At 40.5% G+C, this 26,651-nt stretch overlaps 1 protein-coding gene across 1 annotated transcript; it reads left to right on the forward strand.

Moving 5' to 3' along the window:
- Window positions 1-2,415: 2,415 nt before the first annotated feature.
- Window positions 2,416-26,645, forward strand: C3H2orf50 (chromosome 3 C2orf50 homolog). The gene is given in 8 exon segments (XM_032682245.1): window positions 2,416-2,501; window positions 9,660-9,735; window positions 15,749-15,948; window positions 15,950-16,102; window positions 18,336-18,379; window positions 19,000-19,117; window positions 19,119-19,191; window positions 26,412-26,645. Coding segments are annotated over 8 exon segments (984 nt in total).
- The last annotated feature ends 6 nt before the right edge of the window (window positions 26,646-26,651 follow it).

Here is a 26,651-nt window from a genome sequence, read left to right on the forward strand (position 1 = left end):
AGCACTGACACAAAAGCCCACAGGAGCACAATGATAAATGGCTGACCATGTTGCTTGCTGTGTCAGTCACAGACTTATGATCCTGTTACCAGTTACGGGCAAACGGCACAGTGTGGCCATAATGAATGGTGCTGTTGATTGGTAAGATGCCATGGTTCAACACAGAAACACTTTGCATAGCAGGTAGACAAAAATGGGAAAATAGTATACACAGAGTACAGTCTATATTCCACAATAAGTGCCTCTGATGATAGATCCTGCAAAAATTTCAGATCCAATTTCAGTAGTCACTGACAATAATCTTGTGGCTGATGATTTTTGCTTGATGCGTTATGGTACAGAAGTCCATTTGCAGTAAATGTATGCCTTGTGAAGAGACTTAAACCAGCATGGGAGGAGGACAGGCTGAAATAATTTGAAAACCACTTCCACTCCTTAAGTGGCTCTCAGGATTAGAAGCCACAGTGGTAATGTGAAAAGCACTTGGCTATCTTCAGGGATTTCCCTTCAGCATTGAAAGATTTCTCAAGATGTTTTTGAAGCTCTGATGGAAAGGATTTACAGTGGGAAGGTTGGCCGGTGGGGTCATCTTGTTTCTTCTACTAATCATATGATACAGTAAGAAAAATACTTTCTGTTCTTCCAAGCACCTACATAAAATACTGTCTTTAAATGGAAAGCTGTGTTCATCTGAGAGCTGAAATCCAAGACAGAAATGGACTAAAAGAGTATGCTGATTGTTTTCCTTACACTGAACACAACAAACAATATCTGCTTATTAGTTTGTGTTTATTTTGCACTTATTAGTAGATATCGCATAAAAAAATGGCAAGGCACCTGATTTTGCTTGAGAGGCTTCCATCACCCACAGACTCTTGTAGCTCTATCACAAAGAACTAAATAATGCAGCTCTTCCCAGAGTTGTGACTTTTTTAGGCAACAAGAGTGGATCGCACTCAGCACCCTCAGGGCTCCCTCAGAATTCAGAGCTGCACTGACCATGCTGCTTCTCCTCTTGCTCTTGTTTGCTTCCCCCTGTCTTTACAGTTTCATCAAATCTCCATCCAGACAAAGGACCCAAGAGCTCTCTTGGACACAATAGTTACTGGGATGACTATTCAAAGGCTTTGAGAGGACAGCTGTCTTTCACACTTCCCTGGGGCTGTCAGACGTAATTTCCAAACACCAGAGCTGCTCAACACCCCAACTGTTACTCTGCACAGGGAGGTTTAAAAATAGGGCTGTAAGAATTTTACTGAAGTTATATCTTGCACTCACCCTCAGTAGGAAAGAGAATAATTGAAATGTTATTACAAAAAGCTCATTACAAGTTAGCTGTGGGCTGCCAATCAGGCAGGGAGGTGTTGTCATTTCTTCTTCATATACTATTAAACCTACTTGAGAAAATTCTTGCAAAAATGAGGGGGAAACCTGAGCTTTCCATTAGCATTAGGAAAAGGTAGACAATCACATGGACACAAACCCAACATTTCTGCTTGCATGTCCACCTCTCAGCTTTCACCAGAGGCTCCCAAGTGCTCAGACTTGCTTTGCACTCACCAACAAAACAAATAGATAAAAATAAATAAATTTGAACTGGCATTTTTATCTTTCCAATCAAAGCTGCAGACCAGCCCTGGGTACACTACGCTTGTCAATGCCATGCCCTCTCCTGACCTGAGAGACCTGCCTTCCTGGTCCCAGCCTCCCACAACATCTATATGTCACTGCTTATCATCTGAGGGCAACAGGGGACACAGAGACTTTGTGAGTCAACACAAGAACCCGAGGAAGGGAACACCTATGGGTTGCATGCTACAAAAACCTCTATAGTCTCACAACTAAAGCCCAAATCCAATTTTTTGTTCAGGCTCCCCTACAGAATAAACTTCTATCTGGTCTTCTTGTGTTTTTATTTATACAGTAATAATAACACACAAAAAGAAGTCTCTTTTCTCCGTATCTACAAATCAACAAAGGTTCTCAGCTCTGAGGCCACAGGCTACTGCTACAGGAGGCTACAGAAATAGCATTGGATGTGTTTGCAGACATTCTTGTTAAGGTTCATTTTAGCCATCTTTCCCTTTTTATCTGTACCCTCAGTTTTATGGATAAAAAAGAAATATTGCATCAGTCATGGACATACTGCTGCTTCAAGACCAGAGTACCCCTTTTCAAAGGACAGAAGAGGAAAAGGGGGGAAAAAATCATATTAAAAACTTAACCCCAGGATCTGCCAGATGGTCATCTTTCCCCCATTTCCCTGGTGTGGTCCTATTACCTTACTCCTCCACAGAGCCCCAAAGACCCCATTCCCTATGGGATTCTGCCAGAGAGAAGGAGGATGAGGAGGATGAGAAGGATGAGGACAAGGAGTAGGACAAAGAAGATGAGGAGGACAAGGATGAGCAGGACATGAAGGAGGAGGAGGAAGAGGAAGAAGAGGAGGAGGAGGAGGACGACAATGATGATGAGACTGAGGAGGATGAGGACAAAGACAAGTAGGATGAGGAAGAGGATGATGATGAGGAGAATGAGGAGGAAGCCTTCAGCCACTTGCTTAGCTACTGTTCCAGAGAGAGAGAGGATGAAGAGTCCTTCTGGCTTCCTTCTTCCCTATTGCTACTGCTGCCCCAGAGCCATTTGTCCTCCAGTAGGTTCCTGCCACCGTCCTCCCTGTACCGTGACTCCTGAAGTCCATCCAAGAGACACTGCTGTTACTTCCCAAGGCTGCCAAGCAAACCTGCTCTGGCCTATGATTATAAACAAATGCCTCCAAAGAGCTCCTGCTCTTTCCTGAACAGAACTCCTCACAGCATCCACATGGCCAGCATCAAGGAGACCTTCATCAGCATCTCACCCACCTTAAAATTGATGAGGATTAATTTTCTTGGACTTGGCAGGCCTTTTTCTCATTTCTGTCTGCATCAGTAAAGCTTTTAAAGAAATGGCAAAAGGAAAGCATTCATATGCATGACTACTTTTATTTCATGTGCTTGTTCCATTTCCTTCAGTGTAGCCTTTTTTATAGAGTTTTATGTCTAGACTTCTGCACTGGCAAACCAGCTGATTTTGACAGTGGTATGTGTGACATCAGATATTGGCTACTAGTGAAGAGAAAACAGTTATAACAGTTGATGTTTGTGAGAGTTTGTTAAGAAGATCAGTAAGAACAGGAGCACTTTGACTTTTCTTATTACGGTTTCTCTGGCAACCAGGGGCAATAACATAGGTAAAATTACAGTCCCATCACGCTCATGTGCTGACAGTACATAATACATAATTGCATGCTTCCCACCAGAAAGCTTACTCAGTATAATCCCATACAATCTTTTCTCTCTCGCTGTTTTAGGTATTTCATCATTTTCACAGCTTGCAAAGCCCTAAAAAACTCAAAGAAGGAAACAAAACCTCTTGAGTTTGTTTTGCTATTGCCTGGCTTTGAGAGCTTATGACAGCACCAATTTAGTTTGTCTGGCAGCAATAAACCTAGATTATTCAAAACTAAAAAGTGGGTGTGTAAATCATGCAGTCTTTCCGGAGAGAATTGGGTTTACAGTTTGTCAGAATCCTCATCCCACTAGATGATCAGCTTCAATACTTGTACAGTCTGACAGAACCTGATTGGCTATTGATTTCAAAGCGGAGGTGGTGGGCCAGTACCTTTCTTTCAGTGCACATTTTCCAATGGCTGGAATATGCAGTTTGTCAAACCCACGTGCCTGCTCTCTGTGTTTTGAGTTGTACTGGTCTCACAATCCAAGGAAACTCTGGGCTTGCAGAAGGTACTCAAGGGTACCTGGAGAAGCACCAGCATTTTGCTGTGACCACACAAGGAGGCTTTGTTAAGCCAAACACAAGTGGGACCTGCTCTGTCTGTCTGTAAAGTGTAGGAGGCATGTCCCAGGGATGCAGGGGGACACACCAAGGGCTAGGAAGCCAAGGGGCATGTACCGAAACAAACAACCCCATTAGTCTCAAGGTCACATGGTTTTAGGGGATAAAAGGGAGTGCCAAGTCTGAATAAAGTCTCTTTGATTTCCACCTCATCGGAGAGCGGTCTGCATTTCTTTATCATATAAAGACACCCACGCTACAGTAAAGTATTTTGCTGACACCAGTTGCCTACAGCTTCCCTGCTCATACTCTGGGATGTTGTTTCACTTGTGTTAAATATAGTGCAGCCATTGGAAAAATCACCTAAAGGACAAAAAAAAAGGTTGGCCTCTGCCTTGCTTTGCCCACTCTGAGGGATAGGAGGCTAAAGCACGACTAGGAGGCAGTGCTGGTGATGGAAGCAAACAACCATTTTTAAACCATGTCCTTGTTGCCTATCCTCATCCTCTCCTTTGCATCAAGCTCCTGTTCAGCTTTCCTAGACATCAATTTTCAGTGAGGACACACACCACATGACTTTGCTGAGGGCAAGATAACCTTGACCATCAAAAAGAGAGCTTTACTTTGTACTATATTTTCCACACTGTTTTTTGGTACTCCTCAGGGTATTTGTCTGCAGATTTATCTGCAATCTAAATAAATATTTATCTGTTTCTCAGGTAAATGTTTTTGAGATACTGCCTCACCTGTAACATCCAAAATTTGTATTTTAATAAAGTGAGTTCCTTTTTCTTCCTCTAGAGATCTTGTAATCCCAAAAGAAGCAAGCACATCTATTGCTTTAATATACGTCGTGAATACAGTCTCCTTATTACTTTTAGAGAGAGCACTTCAGATGTCTTTGAGATGTTCTTCATTTGTTTTTCTCTTCTTGTTTTGTTTTGTTTTTTTTTATTTAAGCCAGACTTACCAGAATTAGCAGGATTGCCCTACTGACTGAGGATCGATATTAGATTGCTTTTCTCCCCTCACAGCCAACAGCTTCATTCTCCTCTGACTTCAAAAATATTTATCAGAGTTACAGTCATTTTATAGACTTCTTTATCTTAACACTATCATGAAAGGCTTAGTAGATACAATACTTTTCATATATCAGCTCCTTTAATGCTGGCTCTTCTTTACAGATGGAGAGACAGAGAGACGACTGAAAGTGACTTTCTGGGGAAAATTACAGTCATAATTCAAACCACCAGATGCTTGATGTCATCCACACATTGTGACAGACTTGAAATGGCAGATAAACCTTTATAGTAGGAGGCTATGGCTTTCCTTTTCAGTGTAAACAACTTCAGACATTTGGCGTCTTTATATTACAGCATCCCCTAGTTGGGAGCTGCTGCTGGCTGTGCCCACATAGCTGAGCACACTATCACAGAGTTAGTGGTTTCTATAGCAGCAAGCACTATATAAAAAGCTTGACTTTTCCCTCACCCAGCTAATCTTCAAATGATGTAAGGGAGTTGGGAGAGAAGAGCACAGACCTGCATCTTTGTGTGTCGCACGTGGGCTCTGAGCAAGCATTGCACTGGAGGCTCTGTGGGGATCACCCACCCCTGGACCTTAAGACTCGTGTTCCACTGGTGTTCTGTAGTTAATGGGTTTTATGATAAGTTTTATCAAGCAGGAGGTGCCCAGAGGATTTCTCAATTTCCCAGATGCTCCATATTAAAACCATACCTAACCCTGCCCTGCCACCTAATCAGCTTCTCCATACACTCTCCACAACAAAAACCATGAGGATCTCACCAGATACAAAATCCTCCCAAATGGTGACTCCATCCCAGACTGTGACCCTTCTCCTGACCATGCTTTCTGAACCACTGGCCAAGTATAAAGGCAAACCAGCTGAAGGACAAACACGTATGGGTGAAATCGCTAAGGAATAAGGAATGGTTACACTTTGGAATAAAATCTTGCCAATTTGTATATCAAGAAAAAAACAAACCCAAAGTACTGCCAGCAACAGTGTCTTAACACCAGCTGCAGGAAGGAAAAAACTGTCCTTTTCTGGCATACCCTTTAAAAGACTAAAATCTCCCTGCAGTCAGGATGTTCAGACGCATGGAACTTACTTATTCCACTAGGTCTTCTCAAGCAAAATGTCCAGTTCAGTCAATAGACATTTTGCTTGAGTAAAAGCTACTTCTTTAACCAAAAGGCAAAGAAATTACAAACTGACAGGTTTAGGTTTTCAAAACACACATGGAGTTGCTCCCACTAAACAAACTGAGTTTTAATATCTATTTTAATGGAAAAACTCATATTCTGCTGAGTGCTTACATGAACCTCTTCCTCAAAACAGTCATGTACTTTCTAGTACTGTAAATGAGTGAAAAATACCCTCTCCCTACTGAGTGGCTGTGATGTATTATTTACTGGCAGCTTTTAAAAAATAAAATTATTCAACATTTAAATATTGAATGTAGATTTGTCTTCAACTTATCTGCATTAATCCTTTTGTTATTAAACCAATTAGTGTACTAGTTTAGAAAATTCCTCAGGACATAAATTTCCATGACACTGACGTTTATTTGAACTGTAAACAGAACTGAAGGGTTGCTATGGTGTGATCTCTTTCTCAAAGTCTATTTACTTCTCCCAGCTAACAACAGTCCCAATAGTGGAGTCCGTAAAACAGAACATACAAAGTAAAGCAGCCAGCACACACCTTGGTGTTGATAAATCTGAACACTCACCATAAACAAAGATATAAAGTAGAGTAAACTTTTTTAGGTTAAAAATTATGTTTTAATCTGTATTTTGGGATAAAAGTTTTAAAAAGAAGAAGCAGTTTGAGAAGTCTGCTTAGTATACAGCCTGAGTGTATATTCATAGTCCAGTAAGTTAATGAGACGCTGGAGAAACTGAAACAGGCAAAGACCAAATAGATACAGCAGAGAGATGCTTTTTTCAAAATCCCTATATTAGCCTTTTGCAAGAGTATGTTACAAGTTTAACAACGAAGCCAGTTCAAGCTATTTCCAAAATTAATATTCTCATTCACCAGCAAAACTTTTAGCTTCTGTAAACTGTTCTCCTACTGGAACTACAAGTACAAGAAAGTTTCTGCTTTTATTTTACTCTAATGACATAGGTGGTTTTCATCATCAGACTTGCAAAAAAGGCAGTGCAAACACATCCTCAATGTTCCAGTTGTCAGGTTCAAGGACATAACAAAACTATTATGAAAGAAAAATGGCTGGAATTAAGAATATAAACCACATCATCAAACAGAGAAAAGATCACACTTTCCTCTAACACAAGACTAGAAATTTAAGCCATATTTCTACAAAGTCTCTCACTCAACTTTTCCCTTTGGTCCTGGCTAAGTCCCTTTTTAAACAGCAATTAAGTAACAGAACATACCATGCAATATAATGCAATCACCTAGTAATAAACTGCTTCACTAAGGTGGAGAATGCTTCTGATCAAGGCTGGTGAAGGGACTCGAACACAAGTCCTATGAGGAGAGGTTGAGGGAGCTGGGGTCATTCAGCCTGGAGAAGAGGAGGCTCAGGGGAGACCTTATCACTCTCTACAACTACCTGAAAGGAGGTTGTAGCCAGGTGGAGGTTGGTCTCTTCTCCCAGGCAACTATCAGTAAGATAAGAGGGTATGGTCTTAAGCTCTGCTGGGGAGGTTTAGGTTAGATATTAGGAAGAAATTCTTTACAGAGAGAGTGATCCGGCATTGGAATGGTGGATTCTCCATCTCTGGAGGATTTTAAGGTGAGACTGGATGTGGCACTTAGTGCCATGGTCTAGTAACCACAGTGGGGTTGGATCAAGGGTTGGACTTGATGATCTCGGAGGTCCTTTCCAACCCAGTTGATTCTATGACTCTATGATTCTATGATACCCATTCAGAGAATGGGCCCTGGTACTATCTTCCCAGTGTAGGTGTAGTTATACCTTTCCTTCACAGAAAGAAATGCAATTTTCAACATCTGTGTGTAGGATTCCTTTAAAGGTATTTCTGCTACCCCACAGGTAATGGAGGTGTGGGGAATACATCTACAGTAGCAGGTAGAGTGGAAGTGAAACCAACTGTGTTTAAGGACTCACAACAACCTCTAACCCACCCTACAGGCCAGGGGCTGCCTGGCCTTTCCTGGTTCACTGTGTTAAGCATCTGGAGAGCAGGTGCACCTCATGTTCCCCAGCAGCTGCCTGGGAGTCCCCACAGCCAGCATGTTCCAAGACCACCCCATGGCAATCCATATTATAGTAAGCGGAGGTGACTGGGAGATTTGTCTGAAAAACACTATTAACTGGATGTCAAGATGTGAAATATTGACACACTCATAGTCACCTAGTGAAACCTGACAGCCTTTCCCTGTTCCTGCCTTTCCCTCCTGCTGTTGTAGAAAGATACAGGTTTCTTGCAAGTTTGCTATGGATCTACTGGCCCATCATGGACTTCTCAACTGTCCTAAGACTTTCTAAATGGCAGTAGTGGCCCATCATGGACTTCTCAACTGTCCTAAGACTTTCTAAATGGCAGTAGATGCCTCTATGTGTGACTAACTCACTGACCCAACTACTTTCATATAGGTTAGTCAATTTTAAGCAATTCAGAATACATTTAAAGGATCCTCAGCATGCACAGCTGATTCGCAGAATGGCCTTTTCATGGTTAAACTATTAAGGACTTGGAACATTGCAGCAGATCAAGACTGAAAAAGCCCTGTTTTGATTTTTTTCCTCTCTTTTAAAATCATACAGAAGCCTTGAGTAGACTGCACAGAAACCAGGGATGTGGGTAGCACAATATCTGAGAGCTTTGATATTCCTCCTATTCAGCAGCAGGAATACTGGAAGCTGTAGGAGACCTCACCTGACCTCCATGGCTGTCAGGCTTTACTCTGCTCTCTGTCATGGAACTCAAGAACCTGAAAGCATTTTGTAAATCCTGTTTTCTCATCAAAGATTCACTGATCTCATCATATTTCAAGATGAAATACTTCAGGTTGAACAGGTCAACAATTTTCCACAATCTCAGTTTGGCTGAAGTTTTTCATGATGTCTATAAGTAAGAGGCTGGTATGTGCACTTACATCAGCACTGTGATCAAAGCTGGATTTTTAAAGAGAGATATATGATACTCATACTGCACATGTGTAGATTATGTGGGTAATTCACACAAAAAGTAGAATAAGTTCTTGCCCTTTTTCTCCTTAAGTGTCCAAAAGTAAGAAAGCAAGATTTTATCCTAATTCTGCAACTGCATTTTTAATTGCATGGCTGTCTACTGCTTTGTAAGCTTTCTAAACTTAAGCAGTGATCTACACAAAAGGTTTCCTAAAAACTGAGGCCTGTCTTGAAAACTGGAATATAGCCCATCCTAAGAGGCAGGCTCCCATTCTCTTCATCACACCATACCAAGATTTTTAATGAAGCACCTGTTACAGTGAAAGTCCAGTCTGAAATTTGTTCTAAGTCTCTTTGGCTGCTCTGGCCCCAAGGTCTAGGGACACAGCTGTTTTTCTTTCGGTTTTGCCTGTTCAAGTATTTGCATGTGAACTGTTGCACAACTGAGCTAAAAATACAAAGCTCCAAACGCATCCAGGAAGATTTCACATTGTTCTAGCTGTCCATTTCTTCAGGGAGTAAAAGTTTCCAGTGCCATAGCAAAACAATCAAGCTCTGTACAACCATAGAAGGAATAAAGCTGAACTGAGCTACGGAACAGTGCAGGTGATCCAAGAGAAGAATGGCAAAACGGACTGTGCACTCATGGTACACTGTTACTTTCCTTTGTAGGTCTCATGGAGCATCTGCCCTGCTGGGCCTGAGCATCATACAGGGTCAAATCAGACAGGGACAGAGAGCAAGTGAGGTAAAGGTCTGACACATCTGTGTAGCAGAGACAATGTGACTGGCAACCAAATCCTGCCCAAACTGGAGCAGAGAATCTGTGGGGAAACTGAAGTCTCCCAATACCTGCAAGGAGGTTATTGGAAAGACACAGTCAGGCTGCTTACAGTGGAGCCCAGTGGAAGGATGAAATAAAAAGGATACATATTGGAAAAGAAGAGGTTCTGACTGTATATAAGGCAAAACAGAGTGCCCAGTGGTGAGACATATTACCCAAACTGGTTTTGCAGTTTCCATTCTTGGAGGTTTTCAAGATCAACAGCATAAAGCTCTGACCAGCTGGTCTGATCTCACAGTTGATTTTGTTCTGAGGAGCAGGCTGGGCTAGAGACCTTTTGAGGTCCCTTCAGACCTGAATTCTCCTATGATCTCAGGAAACTTGCCATCAGATTATAGTGTATCAAAGAAAAAGTTATATACAAAACTCCCTACATCTAGTTATAGAAACATCTTACCTTTAGGAAGAACGTCCTTCTATTCCCTAACAGTCAGACCCGGCCAAACATCAGCCTGAAGTGTGATTTAACACTAGCTTCTATAGTTAAGAAGGAAACCTACACTAATAGCTGCAGTGAAGATGCTAAAAGCTTTGCTGAAAAACAGATAAAGCTTGTGATTGACATGTTCAGACAAGGCTTCCCAATTTTAGACTCTGACAGTTACTTTAAAAAAACCACAGGAGCTCAATTCTCAGCCAACAGAACTTGCAAAGGTGAAGACATTTTAAAAAAACAGGCGCCTTTCATTTAGTAGCCAGGGACACAATTTAAAATAAATTTTAGATATCCTGATTTGAAAACTTTGCCTAACTTGCAGCAGAGATTTTTTGGTTTCTCATGTCAAAACTCAGAGTTAATGTCCTTTCTGAATACAGTGAAGTGGATGGTAAATGAAATATTTGGTGTACTAAAGTGCAGATCAACAAACAGACTCTTAGCTACCAGTGGAGATAGGTAAAACCCACAGAATGATGCAAAAAAATAACCTGAACAGCATCTTGAGCATTGAAATATGTAGTGATACAAAGCTGGAATATTGTAATTAACAAGACAAAATACTTCTGTAAGTACCAAAGTGTCCCAGGTAGCAGAGAGAGGAAACTGAACCTCTGTCTTATTTGTGCAGCAGCTTGCCCTGAGCTGTGAGCTGACACTGTGAACAGCTACACACCCTGGGAGTGCAGGAAGCAGGGCCGCGGCCAGATTCCAGAGGCCAAACCGCTGCCTTGGGTACTTAGGCAGTATAAAGCAGGGCCATTCTGCAGAAGTACTTAACCACTTTATACACTGGAATTCTCTTAGACCTGTCGATGAACTGTGCAAGCAAACAGTGAGGCTAAACAGAATAAAGCCAAGCTCCACCATGAAGTTACCAGAGCTCCCTGATGTGGTGAGGATGTGACTTGAGCTCAACTCCGACTAACAAAGACAACTTTGGTTGTCCATGCAATATTGCACTTCTTGACAGATCTAGCCTCTGAAATTATGTGCAACAGTAACTGAAAACATTCCCCAGCCAGCTCAGAACACTTCATATATATTTGTAGTTCTCCTCAAACCAGATACTTCCAAACATCCCTACTCACACACCAGCCCTGCAGCACTCCCTCCCTGAAGTCCCATCACCTTGCTCAGCTGGCAGGTTTAAGGATTAGACTCTAATGTAACAGGCCTACCTACTCTATGGAATAGCTGACGTTTAATATTTTTTCAAGTAAATTATTCTTTTTCAAATAAATAATTTTTGCTTCAAATAAAACAAACTGTGTATCAGTAGCTAACATATTTTGCAACATTCATGAAAGTATGAAAAATCACAGTATATTTCTTACAGTCTGTACTACAGCTTTGGTTTTATTTTGAAGTGTCAGACCCTGTGTCACTGGAAGCAGACATTCCCTCTGTGGTATTTGTACGCTGCGATGCAACAGACACTCAACTTGCCAAGGTCTCTCAGTAGAACCCTGCTAAAACAAGAAGTAAGTTTATATTTTTTAAGAAAGCTACAGCAAAACTTGATACAGGATGCCTTTAATGAATCAACTACATAACTGCTTAAAAGGAGTTTTCCTCTGAACTGGTAGTTGACTGGATTTGTTTTCGGTTTGGCTGCATACAGTGACCCACTCTGCTCTTGGCAGACCATGACATGGTTTGTCAGCAGGACCTGTCACCTCTGGGCTTTCCAGGGCCCTCGGTGGTTAATGCCCAGGGCCAAAGCCCTACATCACTCCTCTGCTGGGCGCTCAGCGTCCTCTGACTGACCATGTAACACCCTGCTCTGCTACCCATCAACATGGCCCATCTGAAACCTTGACTGACTTGACTGATCTTTATTCATTTGAGGAAAATTATGATGACAAGTCAAATGCCGCTATTTGAGGCAGGCAGGAAACACTGCTTGTACTGAAAGATTTCCATGGGGGTCTCCATCTCATTTGTGAAGTGACAGAGATCTTCTGAATTGTGACCTGCTCTGAAAAGCTGATCTCCAGACAGCTGCCCTCTCCTCCAGCTTTTGGTCCTGCCTCTTATTTACACATGATATATGCATTGCACACAGGTTTTTAAACATGTGTGTTTCTTAAATCTCTGCAAAATCTCACAAACTTTCTTATACATAAATTTGCCTTGGTGTCTATCAGATCACTATCACAACCCTCAGAAAGTTTTTCTTTGCAGATAATGTGATATGGCTGTTCTTTTTCTTTTACAGGTGAGCTTGTTGAGAGACAGGCAGGCATACCATGCACCTTCTCCTAAATTCAGCAGTAGATGTAGGAGCAGGTGAATCCAGAAATCCTTCTAGGTCCCTCTTCCATTGTCTGAACTGTGCAAAACACAGCATTTGGCAACACAGTCCTTAGAATTTAGAATACACAACTTTTGTAGGAAAGTATCCCAACACAGTATTCTTATAAAAAAGGTGCAAACCAATATTGGGTGTATACTGAAGAAGAATCAGGTGTAAGTGAGAAAACTGGGAAACACAAATGAGCTAAAAAATATTTCAGACTTATTCCTGCAAGTAGGACTACATATAAAAATCAGATCAGAGTCTTGCTGACTTTGACAGCTCCCATACTGGACCAACAGGCACTTACAACCAAAGCAGCAACACATTTATCTCCTGTTATTACTTCCCTTCTGTGACTGATATATTCTTGCATTTAACCAAGATATTTCCATTAAGTTTTTCAGTGTTTCAGAATAATTGCCTAAGTCTCTGTCTTCCAAAGAAATCTGTGAGAACTTCTTAAGCTTCTAGAAACTTGTTACTACACATTTCAGGAAAAACCAGCTCAGAAGTTGCCCTTGGACAAGGACGTAAAATACTGGCATACAGAACCTGATTTGCTTAACTACTGCCTAATATAAATGATCAATTTTGAGAAATACGTATTTTAAAAATAAGGCAGTGCACATAGAGGCAAACATTAGCTCAAGTCTTGCATAACTGATACTGCAATACCCTCTTGTGGTCAAATAAAAATGTTTTGTCCAAACATCTGAACTTTTTCCTTCACAAAATGCCTCTCTAGACATCTTTTCCTTTGACTCAAAGGAAATTACTCACATATTTTTCACAGATGAATTTGTACTGCATATCATCACTTGTCTGGAAAAACCAAAAGACTAACCTCAGTCAAGTTCTTCCTCAGAATAATGGGCTCTGACACTGCTTGTCAAATTAATTAATACAAAACAAACTTCTAAGCAAAGGCATCATCTTCAACAGTGACACTCATGACTTTTTTCAAGTTTCATGTCCCCAACCAGAAAGAAATCAAGATGCCGTAATCAATTTGCATAGATACATATGGCATGAAGCCACAATAAGTATCAACCTATTGTACTATGGGATGAAAAGAAGGTCACAGTAAATCAGTCGTACCAATTCAAATGAACAAATAAAATGCTAAACTGGCAGATGGTAAAAAGAGGGGAAACAGTTCGGTATCTGCAGCATGTCTGCTGAACTATTAATCTAGTAAATGGCCTAAATGGGATACTAGTATGTACAGTAGGGAATCTAGAGTAACATCCAGAAATGCCATCCTTGCACTCACCTTGATGTACTTTGGTGGTGCACAACTACTCCCTTAATGACTTTCAGTAAGACATTCTGAGAAGAACTTTGCAGCCCCACATCTGCATCAAACCCAGGATAGTTACAACTCCTGCAGCTTTGCAACCACCACCCAATGGCACAGACCTTAAACACCTACTTGCAATCTTTCCATCCAGAGCACAGCATTTGGAGGCTGTACTCAGCTCAACAACCATTTTTAGCTTATTGCTGATTAATTTGCAGAAATTGACTTGAAGGAAGGATCGGAATTAAAATAACACAGGAACTTTGTACAGAAGAATTAAAGAGTATTCCATGCACAGGAACAGACTTTCCATCGGGATCTTTTCCTGATCTGATCAGGAGATAAAACCCCATGCACACTGATTAACACATCTGGTCTTCCATACGTACCTCAGTTTCCTTTTAAAGCAATAACATGCTGCTAAAACACTACTCTCCAACCAGCTGCACACACTCCAACTTGGAGAGGACTCTGGAACAAATGCAGCAGGATAAGCAGATTCCAGAGACAACTATTAGGCCAGGCTAGCAAACACTTAATTGAAACCTCAATAGTGTTCTTCATCTCTTTCTGCCAAAAAGCAAAAAGTCATGTACCCACATATCATTATCATGAACTGAAGAAATTATCTCAGAAAAAACAGCAAACAAACAAAAAGTCCACTAAAATTTAATTCAAATCCAAAGTAAACATTGGGGTTTGTGGTGGAGTTTACCTCTTCTTATGTTATATTATCGTAATCTTCAAATTGTGAATAATTTTTCCAAATATAGAAGTATTTCTTGCTCAAACATGTCTCATGAAGTGCTTGGATTGTTGTATACTTGTAACTATTTTTAAAGAAATTATTTGCCAAATTCAGTATATGTTTCCCAATACTGCAAGCAAATAAGTATGTCAAAAAAACCCTAAAGAATCAGATTCAAAGTTCATTAGCATTTACCAGGAAGATGAAGCAAGAGACTAGAATTCATCTGGAGCTAAGCCACACTACTCAGAAACAAGTCAGCCAAGAATTTCAGAGGAAATTTATACTTAAAACACTCTATTTTCCCGCAAGGTCACAAATACTTGAGGAAGTGAGTTCATGCCACAAAAGCCCAACAGGCTGACTGTAAAGACAAACACTGACATTTTGTATACTGTTTTGAAAATTCTCGCTTTGTATACTAATGACCCTTTAAAGTTACTTAAAAATTGCTTCTCATAGTTGCTTAATACTTTCAGCAGAAATATATAAGTGCCTTAAAAGGGCTTTTGATGATCTCTGACTGCTCTTTTTTTTAATTTGAAAATAAGGAGCTTTCAGCACAGATTCGTTGAAACACTTTTATTTTAAACAAATAGCTCTGCTCCAAATAGAGTTCAAGGCCCTAGCAGCTGTTCCACTGGGTCTCTGCTCCTTTTCTGATGTATATTCACAAGTTAGACTTGTTTCCAATAGAGACAGTAAACACACCAGGGAAACTAGCAGCTTTCAGAAGCTTTTGCCTCTGCTACATAACCACAACAAAAGTCTTCCTGACATACTCAGCAGCAATCTCTCCTCTGCACCCTTTGCTACTACACCAGACTTTATTGTTCTGAGGATTTTGAATAGAAGCTGATCTCAGCTATAGTAGCAGTAATAACCTTGTAAGCTGAGAGTTTGCTGGTTACAGCTGGAGATCCCACAGCTTCCAATAACATTCGTTTCTTACAAAAGTGCTGTTACCATGAAAACCTCCTAAGTGTTCAAGCAATGATGCAACATAAAGCAGTAGGAAAGAAACATTAAATAAGAGGGAAGTAAACCAGTTCTGAGCACTGCCTGTCAGTGCTGCTGCGCACATTCATTTTCTGAAAGCACTCCAAAGCAGCAGCTGAAAGAAAACGTTAGGAGGGAAGAGGCTTTGAAAGTGCGAACAAGAGCAGGTTTAACTTTCTGAACAGTCACAATATACCAAACAGTGCTGGGTATATGGTAAGTCTCAAAAGGGACAAGTTGGGAAAGGGTTCTGGATTCAGGAGAAATACCTTGGTCAGGTCTTGGCAACCAGCAACCACACCCCTGGGGCAACCAGTCCCAGCTCCATCTGTGTCTCAGCAGCACCCAACCAACCAGACCTGCCACCGCACAACCGGCTACTCAGGCCTGGGCAGATGAGCAGGCAGCACTGCAGCCAGACCAGGTCCAACAGGATAAGATCTGGACAGAGTCAGCTGAGGCCAAACAGAGAGGAAGGCAAATCTGGTAAATCAGTTGTTCCAGTTCATGCCTCTTCAACACGTCTTGACAATGGTACAGATGCTCCCTGACAGCATTAGGGCTTGATCCAAAGCCAACACTATCAAATGAAATTTTCTTCTGCAGGGACTTTGGATCAGATCCTAATACCTTCCTTTCGAGGGCTACATTATCTCTGTTTTCTTTCACTGGACAAAATCTGTGCAAATATCTCCTGGCATGCTGAGCTTAAGTTGAAAAGAGATGCAAAGAACTGCATGCTAAGTATCTTTTAGCTTTTTAATGATTCCCACAAAGAAGATATAAAAGTGCCAAGCTTTATAATTTATTGCAGATGTACTGGTATTATCACCTCTTCTCATAATCTTGGAAATGGTTGAAATGGAAGCTGAACAGAGTGTTCTACCCAAATATGATTTGTATCCCCAATCTGTAAATCTACTGAATTTGCCCCATTTTTGTAGTCTTTCAGCAGACTGAGCTTCACACATACAACCTAAGCTTTGACTGTACATACACCAGTGACACAAAGGAACCCAAAATTAAGATCCTCTCTCTGCCACGTATCTTGAGTGTTTAAGTTCGTACTTCATTGCACAGCATGAGTATGCCTATTAGAAGAATAGCCTTGGTAAAATTAAAATCAGCTCCATTTCCAACTATGTCCTACCCAAGCTAAAGGGATGAAAAAGAACATCACTCTCAGTACTTTTTAAGATGGAAAAAGAAACCATCTGAAAACTTTTGCCCTCATCAGCCTTCTGGAGGAGATACAGATCACAGCTCTGACTTCCCCAGACACATTTGCACTCTCGTCTGGCTCCATTTACCTGAGGGACAGGCTGATGCCAGGACTCTGACTCATGCAAAGCCAGGGCCATAGTGCCAATGTTATTCTCTCCCAGCTGTGCTGGTAAACTCAGACTCCTGCTCAACAAGCCCAGCATATTCCATACCCATTCCTTAGCTAAGGCAGCAGGAGGGACTCTGTGCCTGTCCCTGGGGTTCATGGTCATGGATATTGGTACAAATTCACTTTCCTGAATAAGTAAGGTAACGCATCATACAGCTGATGCAATTTTCCAATTTTAGCTATGAAGACAGAAACTCTTGCAAAAGAGTAGGACAGACTTGTGAAGAACAAGGTGCCTAAAGCTGGATTCATCAAACTACATACCCTACAGCCTGCAGACAGCTGTCCTTCAGTTCCACATTCCCATCCCAAAGGTGGAAGGCTGCAACACGTTAAGTGGTCTGACTTGAAGTAGATTTAGGTAAATATCTAAGACTATAGCATTTCTCACTAATTAGCACCATTCAGTAATACCCAAATCTGATACATTCAAATCGTGGCTGCATAGCATGATAAAAAATTCTAGGACCTCAATGCTGTGGTGGTATACCAAGACATATAGTGATAAAGAGAACAAGCACAAATTCGTTCTTACTTGCACTTGGGGTATATCTGCACTGGGTGAGGGAGTGCAGCACAGAAATCCAATGCTCCACGTGGCTGTGCTGTACAGATGAGTTCAACTAGGAAGGATGTACACCTTCAGCACTAGCTCATTGAGCTTAGATTCAGCACAGGTAACAAGCTCAGAGACAACACAGGTGTCCCTTGAGCCCTGCTGCAAATAGCTGTACAGAACTGTTTCCACTCTTCACCTCAAAGTACTCTTACAATAGCAGGTGAACGGTCACTTTCTCCATTTCAGGCCGGGGAAAACAAGACAGAAGATCAAAGGACTTGCCCTGTAGTTCCACATCAGGTATAGAACTGAAGAGCAAAACTCAGGACTTCTGACTCCATTTGCTCCTAGCACAGCTGCCTATCCACACAAAATATTCCCATGGGTGTTTGGGAATTCCTACCAGGGACTTCTGGCAGCAAAGTATCGGTCATTTAAAAAATAAGAACCTGTGTCTTACTCAAGGCATTGGACAAACATTTTCCAGAGTGATTCAGCATGTGGGTAATTTATTTGCATTTGCACAGGGAATGCATTGTGAACATGGTATCCTCATTTTTCCTTAACAAAAAAACCACTCACTCCTCATGTAGTATGGGAATAAAGAAAATCCTGGGCTCCATGACAGAAAAGACATGTTTTAGTACAAGGAGTTTGCAGGTGTAAGAGCTGGGCTGTAAGTAAACAGGCATTCAATTATGACCAATATTGACTATTTTATTTAAAGACAGAAAATGTGACTCTGCATTTTTCACTTCTATTCCAAGGTACCAGAACTGGAGTTTCCTTAAGGACTATGACCAAACAGTGAGTTTGGAAATGGACATTCAGCTGTATCCATGCTCTTTTTAGTTTTCATCAATTTGGGCCTAGGCTAATATTTCAAATTGAAGCTTACTTAGGCACACTTGGAAAATGTTTTATGACTAAACTCTTTAGGAAAAATAAAAGGAACTGAAGTGCCTTTCATCTCCTACCTATGTGTGTTCAATCTGTTTCAGTGTTAACAACTCAGCAGAAAGACAAGTGCTAGAAAAACCAACTCCTTAGGAGAAAATTTGTAAGATAATGTCATCACTAAAAATGAAAGAAAAAACCTCCCACATCACAATCATTCTAGAGCAGGCTAACTTCTGTCCCAGATGACATTTTATTCAACATAATTTTAAAATTACTCATTTCCCTCTGTTATCCCATCATAAGATAGCAGAAAAAACCAAACAATTGCTTTATGTTATTTCTACAAGTTTCATGTACACTCAATATGATATTTTTAAGCAAGTTTAAATTGTCATTTCAAAAGCAAAAGCGGCTGGTATTATAAGTAAAAGTGCTGATATTATAAATAATTTCAGTAACTTGTATTTTTGTAAGAAGCAATGGATATAATTTTTAAAACTTATTAATGGCCTTTGTTTTATCCATGGTAAGAGAAAGGAGCTCAAGCTACTGCCAAACTATATACACCTGTGTTCTCAAGCAAAGTTCCCAATCTGACCAATCAAACTATCCTCAGTCAAATGAACATTGAGCTTGGCAGAGCTCTGGTATATGGATTATTTTTCCAGCAGTGGAGCACGAAAGAGGAAACTTGAGGGTGAGCTCCAACTTCCTAGTGTTTCAGTAACAATAAAACAGTAACAAAGCAAGTTGAATGGTTCTAGCTAAGCTGAATGGTTCTAGACACAGCATGAAAAAATTCCTCCATCTTTCCTACAGAGACCAACACTACCGTCTGGCACGGATTTTCTTTCAAGGGCAAAAATGGATGTTGTCCAGCAATGCTGTAGGAGATGAGTTTTCATTTTTGTTTCTTTAGATTTGCTGTTCTCAAATTCCCTTCTCTTACTCTTTTCTCTGGTTTAGCTGATAAAAACTCATTGACAAGGAAGCAGGCTTTCACATTTTGCTCTGAAGGCGTGTTGGCTCAGCAACCTGTCTTACACCCTCAGGACTGACAACCTTGAATTTAACAGGTTCATAGTCCCTAAAATCTGTGGTTGCCCAGGGAAACCATCATCAAGATAAATTGACACAATACCAAAAGCCTGTTCACTAGTGCCTCTTTATTACATAGGTTCAAACTTTGTGACCTATTATTCTGTACAGAAATATCAGCAAGCAGCAGAGCATGGAGAACGTACACACAATACCTGCCTTTTGAACTGTGCATAGCTTCCATAGGATCATGCTCAGTTCTAGGTGGAGCTCAACACAGAATCCATTAGAATGGCCTCGACACAAAAGGCTGCAATCTCTCACCAGACCCAGGTGGAGATGAGTTCACTTATGTCTTGCAATTAAAGCTATTTTGTTTTTATGATTAGACTTCAGTGGCAGAAAGCAGCTCAGAAGCACACGAGGTGACTGAGCACTGTGAGCACTGTGATCACAGATCCAAGTGGTTTCTGGAAAAAAAAGGCACTGTAGAAAGAAGAGCCAAATCCCACTCACTGAAGTCACAATACCAAGTGGTTCTTCTCCTAATTTCCTCAACACAGTGAGAACTGGAAGATTAAGGCTTTTGAGATGACAGGTAAGTTATCTAAAGAAGGAACACCACGTCATGCAATCAGCCCAAGTGAGGAGGACTGATTTCACTCTGTGCAGACATGAATTATATTGGACAACTGAGTTCAGTTGGGACTGAAAAAGTAGGTTCCAAATGGGAACCTACTTTTTAAAACAGACATCTTCCAAATGGGAACCTACTATTTAAAACAGACATATTCTCGTTCAGCTAAAATGCTTTCTGCTCTCTCCTGTGAGAAGAAAACTGCACCAGGAACTCACTTGTTTTCACACATCTGAAAGTGGGAAAGCAGAGAGCAGATCAAGACTTTCCTTGTCCCTGTGCTGTCCAGGAGCTTCTTGAAAAACTGCCCAGTCCACTCAGAGGTTACATATTTATTGGGCATTGCATAATACCGAGAGTCATTAGACTTGCATGCCTTACTCTGAGATGTACTGAGCAGCTGCAAGTCTTTCTGTGGGTCACAAACTCTACACTGAGCGGTGGATGTCCAGTATCTGTCAGGCTCAAGCTCCTATTCATGTAAGAATGTCTCATTTATAAAGCACAGGGATTTTGTTTTTCAGCATGAAAGCCTACAGAGCTCCATGTTTCCTAACCTCCAGATGGCACTCACTCCACATCAAGTAATCCACCAAAAAAGGACATTAAGGCAGTATGACGCAATTCCTTTTACATTTCAAGGGACATGAAATAATTCCAGATTCTTGACTCTGTTTACTGTGTATGAACCCAGAGAATCCTTCTCCCAGAGAGTTCCTGCAAACTGGAGGGTAAGAGGATGGTCTCAGCAGGGTACGATTTAATCCTCCCACTTCACTTAGAACTGGCATGGTTTCAACTGAAGCACTTCTCCTAGTTTTTCACAAGACTTTCCACATATTACCCTAAAGATGTGGATCGCTAAGCAGAGTTTAAAGAAGCAGTGATGGAAACTGGAGTACAGGAAGACATGTTATATAAGGAAAGATTAAAACGACTGTTAAAAGTTTAACCTGAAGAAGAAAAAGCTGTCTTGGGAAGAGGGCAGCAGTCTTTTGATACATGTATAACTCTGGAATGAGAAAATGAATCATTTTGCGCTTTATGTGAGTGGCAGGCACCAGGAAAAATAACAAGCTTAAATTATAGCAAGGAAGAATCATGTTAACTTTTCAGAAAGCTAGTAGCAAGGATAATACAGTACTGGAATGGATTCCCTGAGGTTAAACACACACCCCCATCAAGAGGGATGTATTTAACAGGGTTTATCTTTTACTGTATAAATTGAATCACTATCTAAAGAGCTCTTCACCAATTCTCTGTCTATATCAGAGCTGCTGGGATCAGAATACACTTTGCAAACATGATTTTTCAAACACATTCACAAAGAATTTTAAAAAAATCTATTTTAATTATACCAGGTTTAAATAGATTTCACATCTAAAATACAGATTAATCACATAATTTTTTTGATTGAAATATATTTCTAATCCTTCTAACGACTCAGAGAAGATGCTTTTCACAAAGACTAGTTGTGTCTCTTTCAATCACATACATCTGAGAGGCTTGTTTAGTGCCCTCCTGACAACCACATAAGGACATTTCTCAAGTTCCCTGTTGAAATCAATAGCAACTCTTAAGCACTCTGACATCTTCATGATTAAGGGGAAAATGTCTAGAGAAATAAAGTTGCCCACATGGAATAGATGAGATAACCTGTGTGATATGGGAAAATTGTGTTGAACTGGACACCTTATTTTGTTCAATTACACTTTCCCTGAAAATGTAAATTATTTTATGCTACTGCAATTAGCTCTCCTCTAATACCCAGCATTATATTTCCAAAGTTAGTTTGGGTCTCTCTACCATGTGCAGCAACCTTCAGAAAAGACCTTTTGGGAATATCCATGGTCCTTATCAAAACTGCCTCAGCATCTGCAAGCAGAAGGCAGCAAGCAGATATTCTCTAGACACCAATTTCATGCCAACTTTAACAGTAATTTTTCTTTTATGATAATTAACTTTGCCAACTAATTCTTATTTACATAAGCAGAGAGTCTTAGAAAGATTGGATGAGATTACAACAGTAGTGAAATCTGTAAATAACCACTGGAAATTCCATTTATTAAAGAGATTGTGTAGATATTAAACTGTGTGGTAAGTTACTTGTAATGCATTCTTATGATGTATCACTTGTGCTTCAGTTTTATAAGCATTTTTCCCTCTTGTTGCCAGATCTCAAACAAGGGATTATGCATGTTTAGATAATTCACTTTCAGTACTTCTTTCAGTTAAACAGCACAAGTGTGTAGCTATATGATTTAATTCTTTCCTTACGTATACACTGCTTTCAATGTTATATTTTTGAGGACTGTTAACGTTAATTGTACCTTGGTGCACAGGTGTTTCCACTGCCTCTAGATTTTGTGTGTTCTCTTTTTGAGTTCCATTTAAAATAAAGAATTGTGAAACATATATTTTAACAAAACATAACATAGGTAAATTTATATAAATCTGTATTTTTTATGCTTTTAGGACAGTCTTTGTATATAGTTCCCAGGTGGCATCTTAACTATAAAGTTTTGCTTTATAAGATCAGCGATAACTGTAAATCCAGTTGTGTTTCTTAGAAACTGCATTTAAAACTGTTGCTTGATCTTCAGATTACTCTAAAGTAAACAACATAACCAAATGGATTTTCCTATGAAGAAGGTGTCCTCGTGCTGTGAAAATTTCTGCATAAACAGTAAGATTCCTTGAACTGGGAAGGATGAGGATGATTATGTATGAACATTAGATGAATAATACTGCCAGTCCAGGCATCATATGTTCGTATGTATTATGTACATACACATTCACATTCTTTGCTTTCTATAAAGAACACACTATAGAACACAATTTCTCGACTGGAGTTCATCTTAAAGCAGACAACAGTTTTCTGAAGCGGGGTATTTTTTTGGTTTGTTGGTTTTAGAAATCAACAATTAGGGCCTCAAGCTGCATTTCCTAAATCCTGCCCAGGGAGAAACCAGTAAACCTTTCCTAACGCAGGATGTCTGTCTTAAAAACTCTACTTGCTACTCTGAATTCACGTCAGTTATGTTCTCCCTCTTCAGAAAACTTCATGTTTGCTTGATAAATTCCCTGAAACACAGATGGGTCTCCAAGTAACTCAAGAGTTCTGCCAAAGGCTGAAGAGGTGCTCACACAGCCATGCCCACAGTCCTCTTCTGTCACAGGTCATAGATGCCACAGACTGACGTCAGCTTGTGACCTTCTCTAAGCCTCTCTGAGATGCTGTATGTATCTATGTATCCACAAGAGCGCCAGCACTTAGAAATGGAATTTCCAAATATATGGGGTTACAGTCTCACCTCAGCACAAGATCTTTATGCCAGGCCACTGGCGCAAAAACAGGTAAATTTCTCGTAACTGCCTATTGACCCAGGGGATGGGCAGAGGAAAGTCTCAGTTGGCATATACTGATTGAAAAATTGCATTAAGAAGTAATCTGCAAATATAGTGGTAAAATAATTATAAAAATTATGAGATTTGTTTTCACTCTATGACCTGATCACTTCAAACTGTTGGTTCACTTTGCCCACTTAATAACAGTAACTCTTATGTCAACTGTGGGTATTGCTGAGAAAGGGAAACAAAATCAACCAACTATGTACTGTAGAACCGCCTGCAATTATCACAAGACTTATTAGCAGTTACACCATTATGTCTCTTAAAAGCCGAATGGATTGAAACTAGTACTACTACTACTGTGTCACCATAGAGATACACTAAAAACCCCATAAAAGCCACAGAGTGAAATCAGCACCTGGTGGTGTTTCAGACCTGGTGAGACGATCTTCACTGCTAGAATAAGCATGATTATACTGCAGCTGCTCCTCAGTGCTGGCATGTCCATTTGCACACTCTGGGAGAATCTTAAGACCTATAGCAAGAATGCAGGAGCCATCACACATCAGGACCTTACCAAGGGCTGTCATCATGCACTCACACTTTCAACTCTTACTGGAGGCCTCTTCTCCGAGTAAGTTGGATGTAAGCACAGATTTAGAACAACACCAGTACCAGATCCAAAAGCTACAGCTCAAGCTCCTCTCTGGGCTACAAGCTCAATGCAGTTTTTCTGGAAGGGACACTAGTTAATATATTTTCCTTCTCTTTTGCTCCTCCCAGATCCTTGGCTTTGTTAGGTTTTTGGGTTAGGTTTCTAAATCTGTGTTTGGTGTTCTAGGCTCTTTCAGTACTACTTTTTAGCTAGCCATACTGTTTTAGATAATATGCCATTACTTATATGGGTTGTCTTCAGCCCCACAGGTTCCTCAGTTGTGGAATCTCCTTTATTTTAACCTAGAGCTTAAAACACCAATTACCTATAAAATTAACTGTTAGCATGGTAGGCTGTGGAAATAACCAGCAAGAGAGCACTCTCTGCATTCCTTGCAAACCCACAAATTTTAAGGCATTATTTTGTTCAAAGACTCAACCATAATAAGCCAACATCATTATTGAAAAAAAAAGTCTGGTTTGGCTTTTTTCTTTGGTTACTACAGGAAGATTATTTTCCTCCTCTGTTTTATTTTCAATAGGACTCAACATATGCATTCCCATTTGAGGTGCAGCAGTGTTAAACCACTGCCCATCTGCTGTGGAACAGGAAATCTGCACTGGAGACTCAAATGTTATAATTTTATTCACTGACTTGCAATTTCAAATGGTTCTGCATTCTGCTGAAACTGCTGAAATTTGATGTAGAACTAAATAATTTAAACACAACAGGAAGAATTTCTTATATTCTTCATAGATTAAATTTTTTTGTTGTAACCTTGAACAGAGCTGCCCAGCACTGCAGCGTCTGTTCCTTCCCTAAGCTGCCACTTACATGGTCAGTGAACAGATGCAGATCAGGATTATTACACAGACAGGGCAGGGGAAGGATGGTAAATCATTCTGCTTAACTGACTGCTTGCAATGCAAAGTAGGATGTATTTTTTAAAAAGGTGAAATGATGACTAAAACTGCATTCTTAATGTCCTATCAAATTTAAAAACAGTTGAATAAAATAGGCTCATGGACCTGCTTAAGAGTTTGAAGTCAGTTCAGCTTCTTGATTACTCAAGTAAGATATAAGACAGTGCACATTATTGATAATTTTACATCACTTTTTGGATCAGCATCCACACAGTAGTGAAAATACACAACTTCTACCTTAAATATTGGTCTATTATTCTCAGATTATCTGAAATGACAGACACATCTACACCTCAGACCCAATTTTAAATGAGATAACTTCATCTTGTATGATGCATTTCCCAACTCTGTTTCAAGTACATAATAGTCCCACAAGGCTGAGGACTCAGTTTATCAAGAACATCTTGGAACAGTTATTATTTTAAGGCAAATTCAAATTTTCTTTTCTTCTTTTAGAGTTTACTGACTTTGAAAAGCTTGATTAATTTGAGTTATATTAACAGAAACACAGTTTTTAAACTAAAACTCTGTATTGGGGGGGTGGTATTTATTTGAGTCAAGAGTTTTGAGATTTTATGTAGTCATACTTCTTCCTTTTATGACTGAATTACACAGACATGATTTACAAATTAAGAATTAGTAATACTGTTTTAAAATACCACTAAGAGAATGTGAAATAAGTGCAATAAACTTCTTTTAGCCATTTTAAGAACTACTAGTCACACTGAAATACAACTTTCATTAAAATGAAAACCAAGAAATATTATGCCTGCGAATAATCCATCATTTCAAAGCAATTATGCTCTAGGTAAAACTCAGGATTAATGGTGTGGATTTGACATTGTAGTAGTCCTGGCAATATACAGGCATGAAAGAGCCAAAATTCTGTACGTGTGTGATCAGTACAAACGCAAATGCGTTGGATAACCACTCATATTTAGTTCTGACAAGTTGGTAAGTACGAAAGCTCTAAAGCCCGTGCTTTACTATTTTTGTGGATAACTGTGTATGGTGGGTAGGTGTATGTTCCGGGAAAGCTGCTCCATCTTTGATATTATGACAAGTTCTGCATTCAGGCACTTTTAGATTTGCTTAGCTTTTTTTTTCCTGTAAAAATATAAGTGCCGCTGTCAGAACTGTGCCTTCCCTCCTGCGGGAATTAAATCCAGACAGCGTGACTTGAAAAACACGGCCGCTGGAGCACTCGAGACTCCACTTTGGGGGAGAAAACTGAGGTCTAGCCTGCAGCTCCAGCCCGGGGCTGAACCTGCTCCCGGGCGAACACGGCCCATGGCCAACACAGCATGACAAGATCACTGTTCTAGGGATGTTGTTTAAGGTAACAAAGAGTCATTCCAACACCAACAATCTGAATCTGGAGCGGAACGTGTCTCGGCCCCGACACCGACGGAGTTCGACATGGGGAGGCCTCAACCAGCGGCCCGAGAGCTCCTCCCGGGCAGCGTTCGGCACCACTGGGACGGGGGTGACCGGAGTCCTGCCCCTCCCGAGGGCACCGGGGATGCCGCCGCCGGGTCCAGCTCTGCCCTCCCCGCGCTCCGGGCGCCATTAGCGCTCC

The sequence above is a fragment of the Chiroxiphia lanceolata genome, chromosome 3 (genome assembly GCF_009829145.1).
Source record: "Chiroxiphia lanceolata isolate bChiLan1 chromosome 3, bChiLan1.pri, whole genome shotgun sequence".
NCBI lineage: Eukaryota > Metazoa > Chordata > Aves > Passeriformes > Pipridae > Chiroxiphia > Chiroxiphia lanceolata.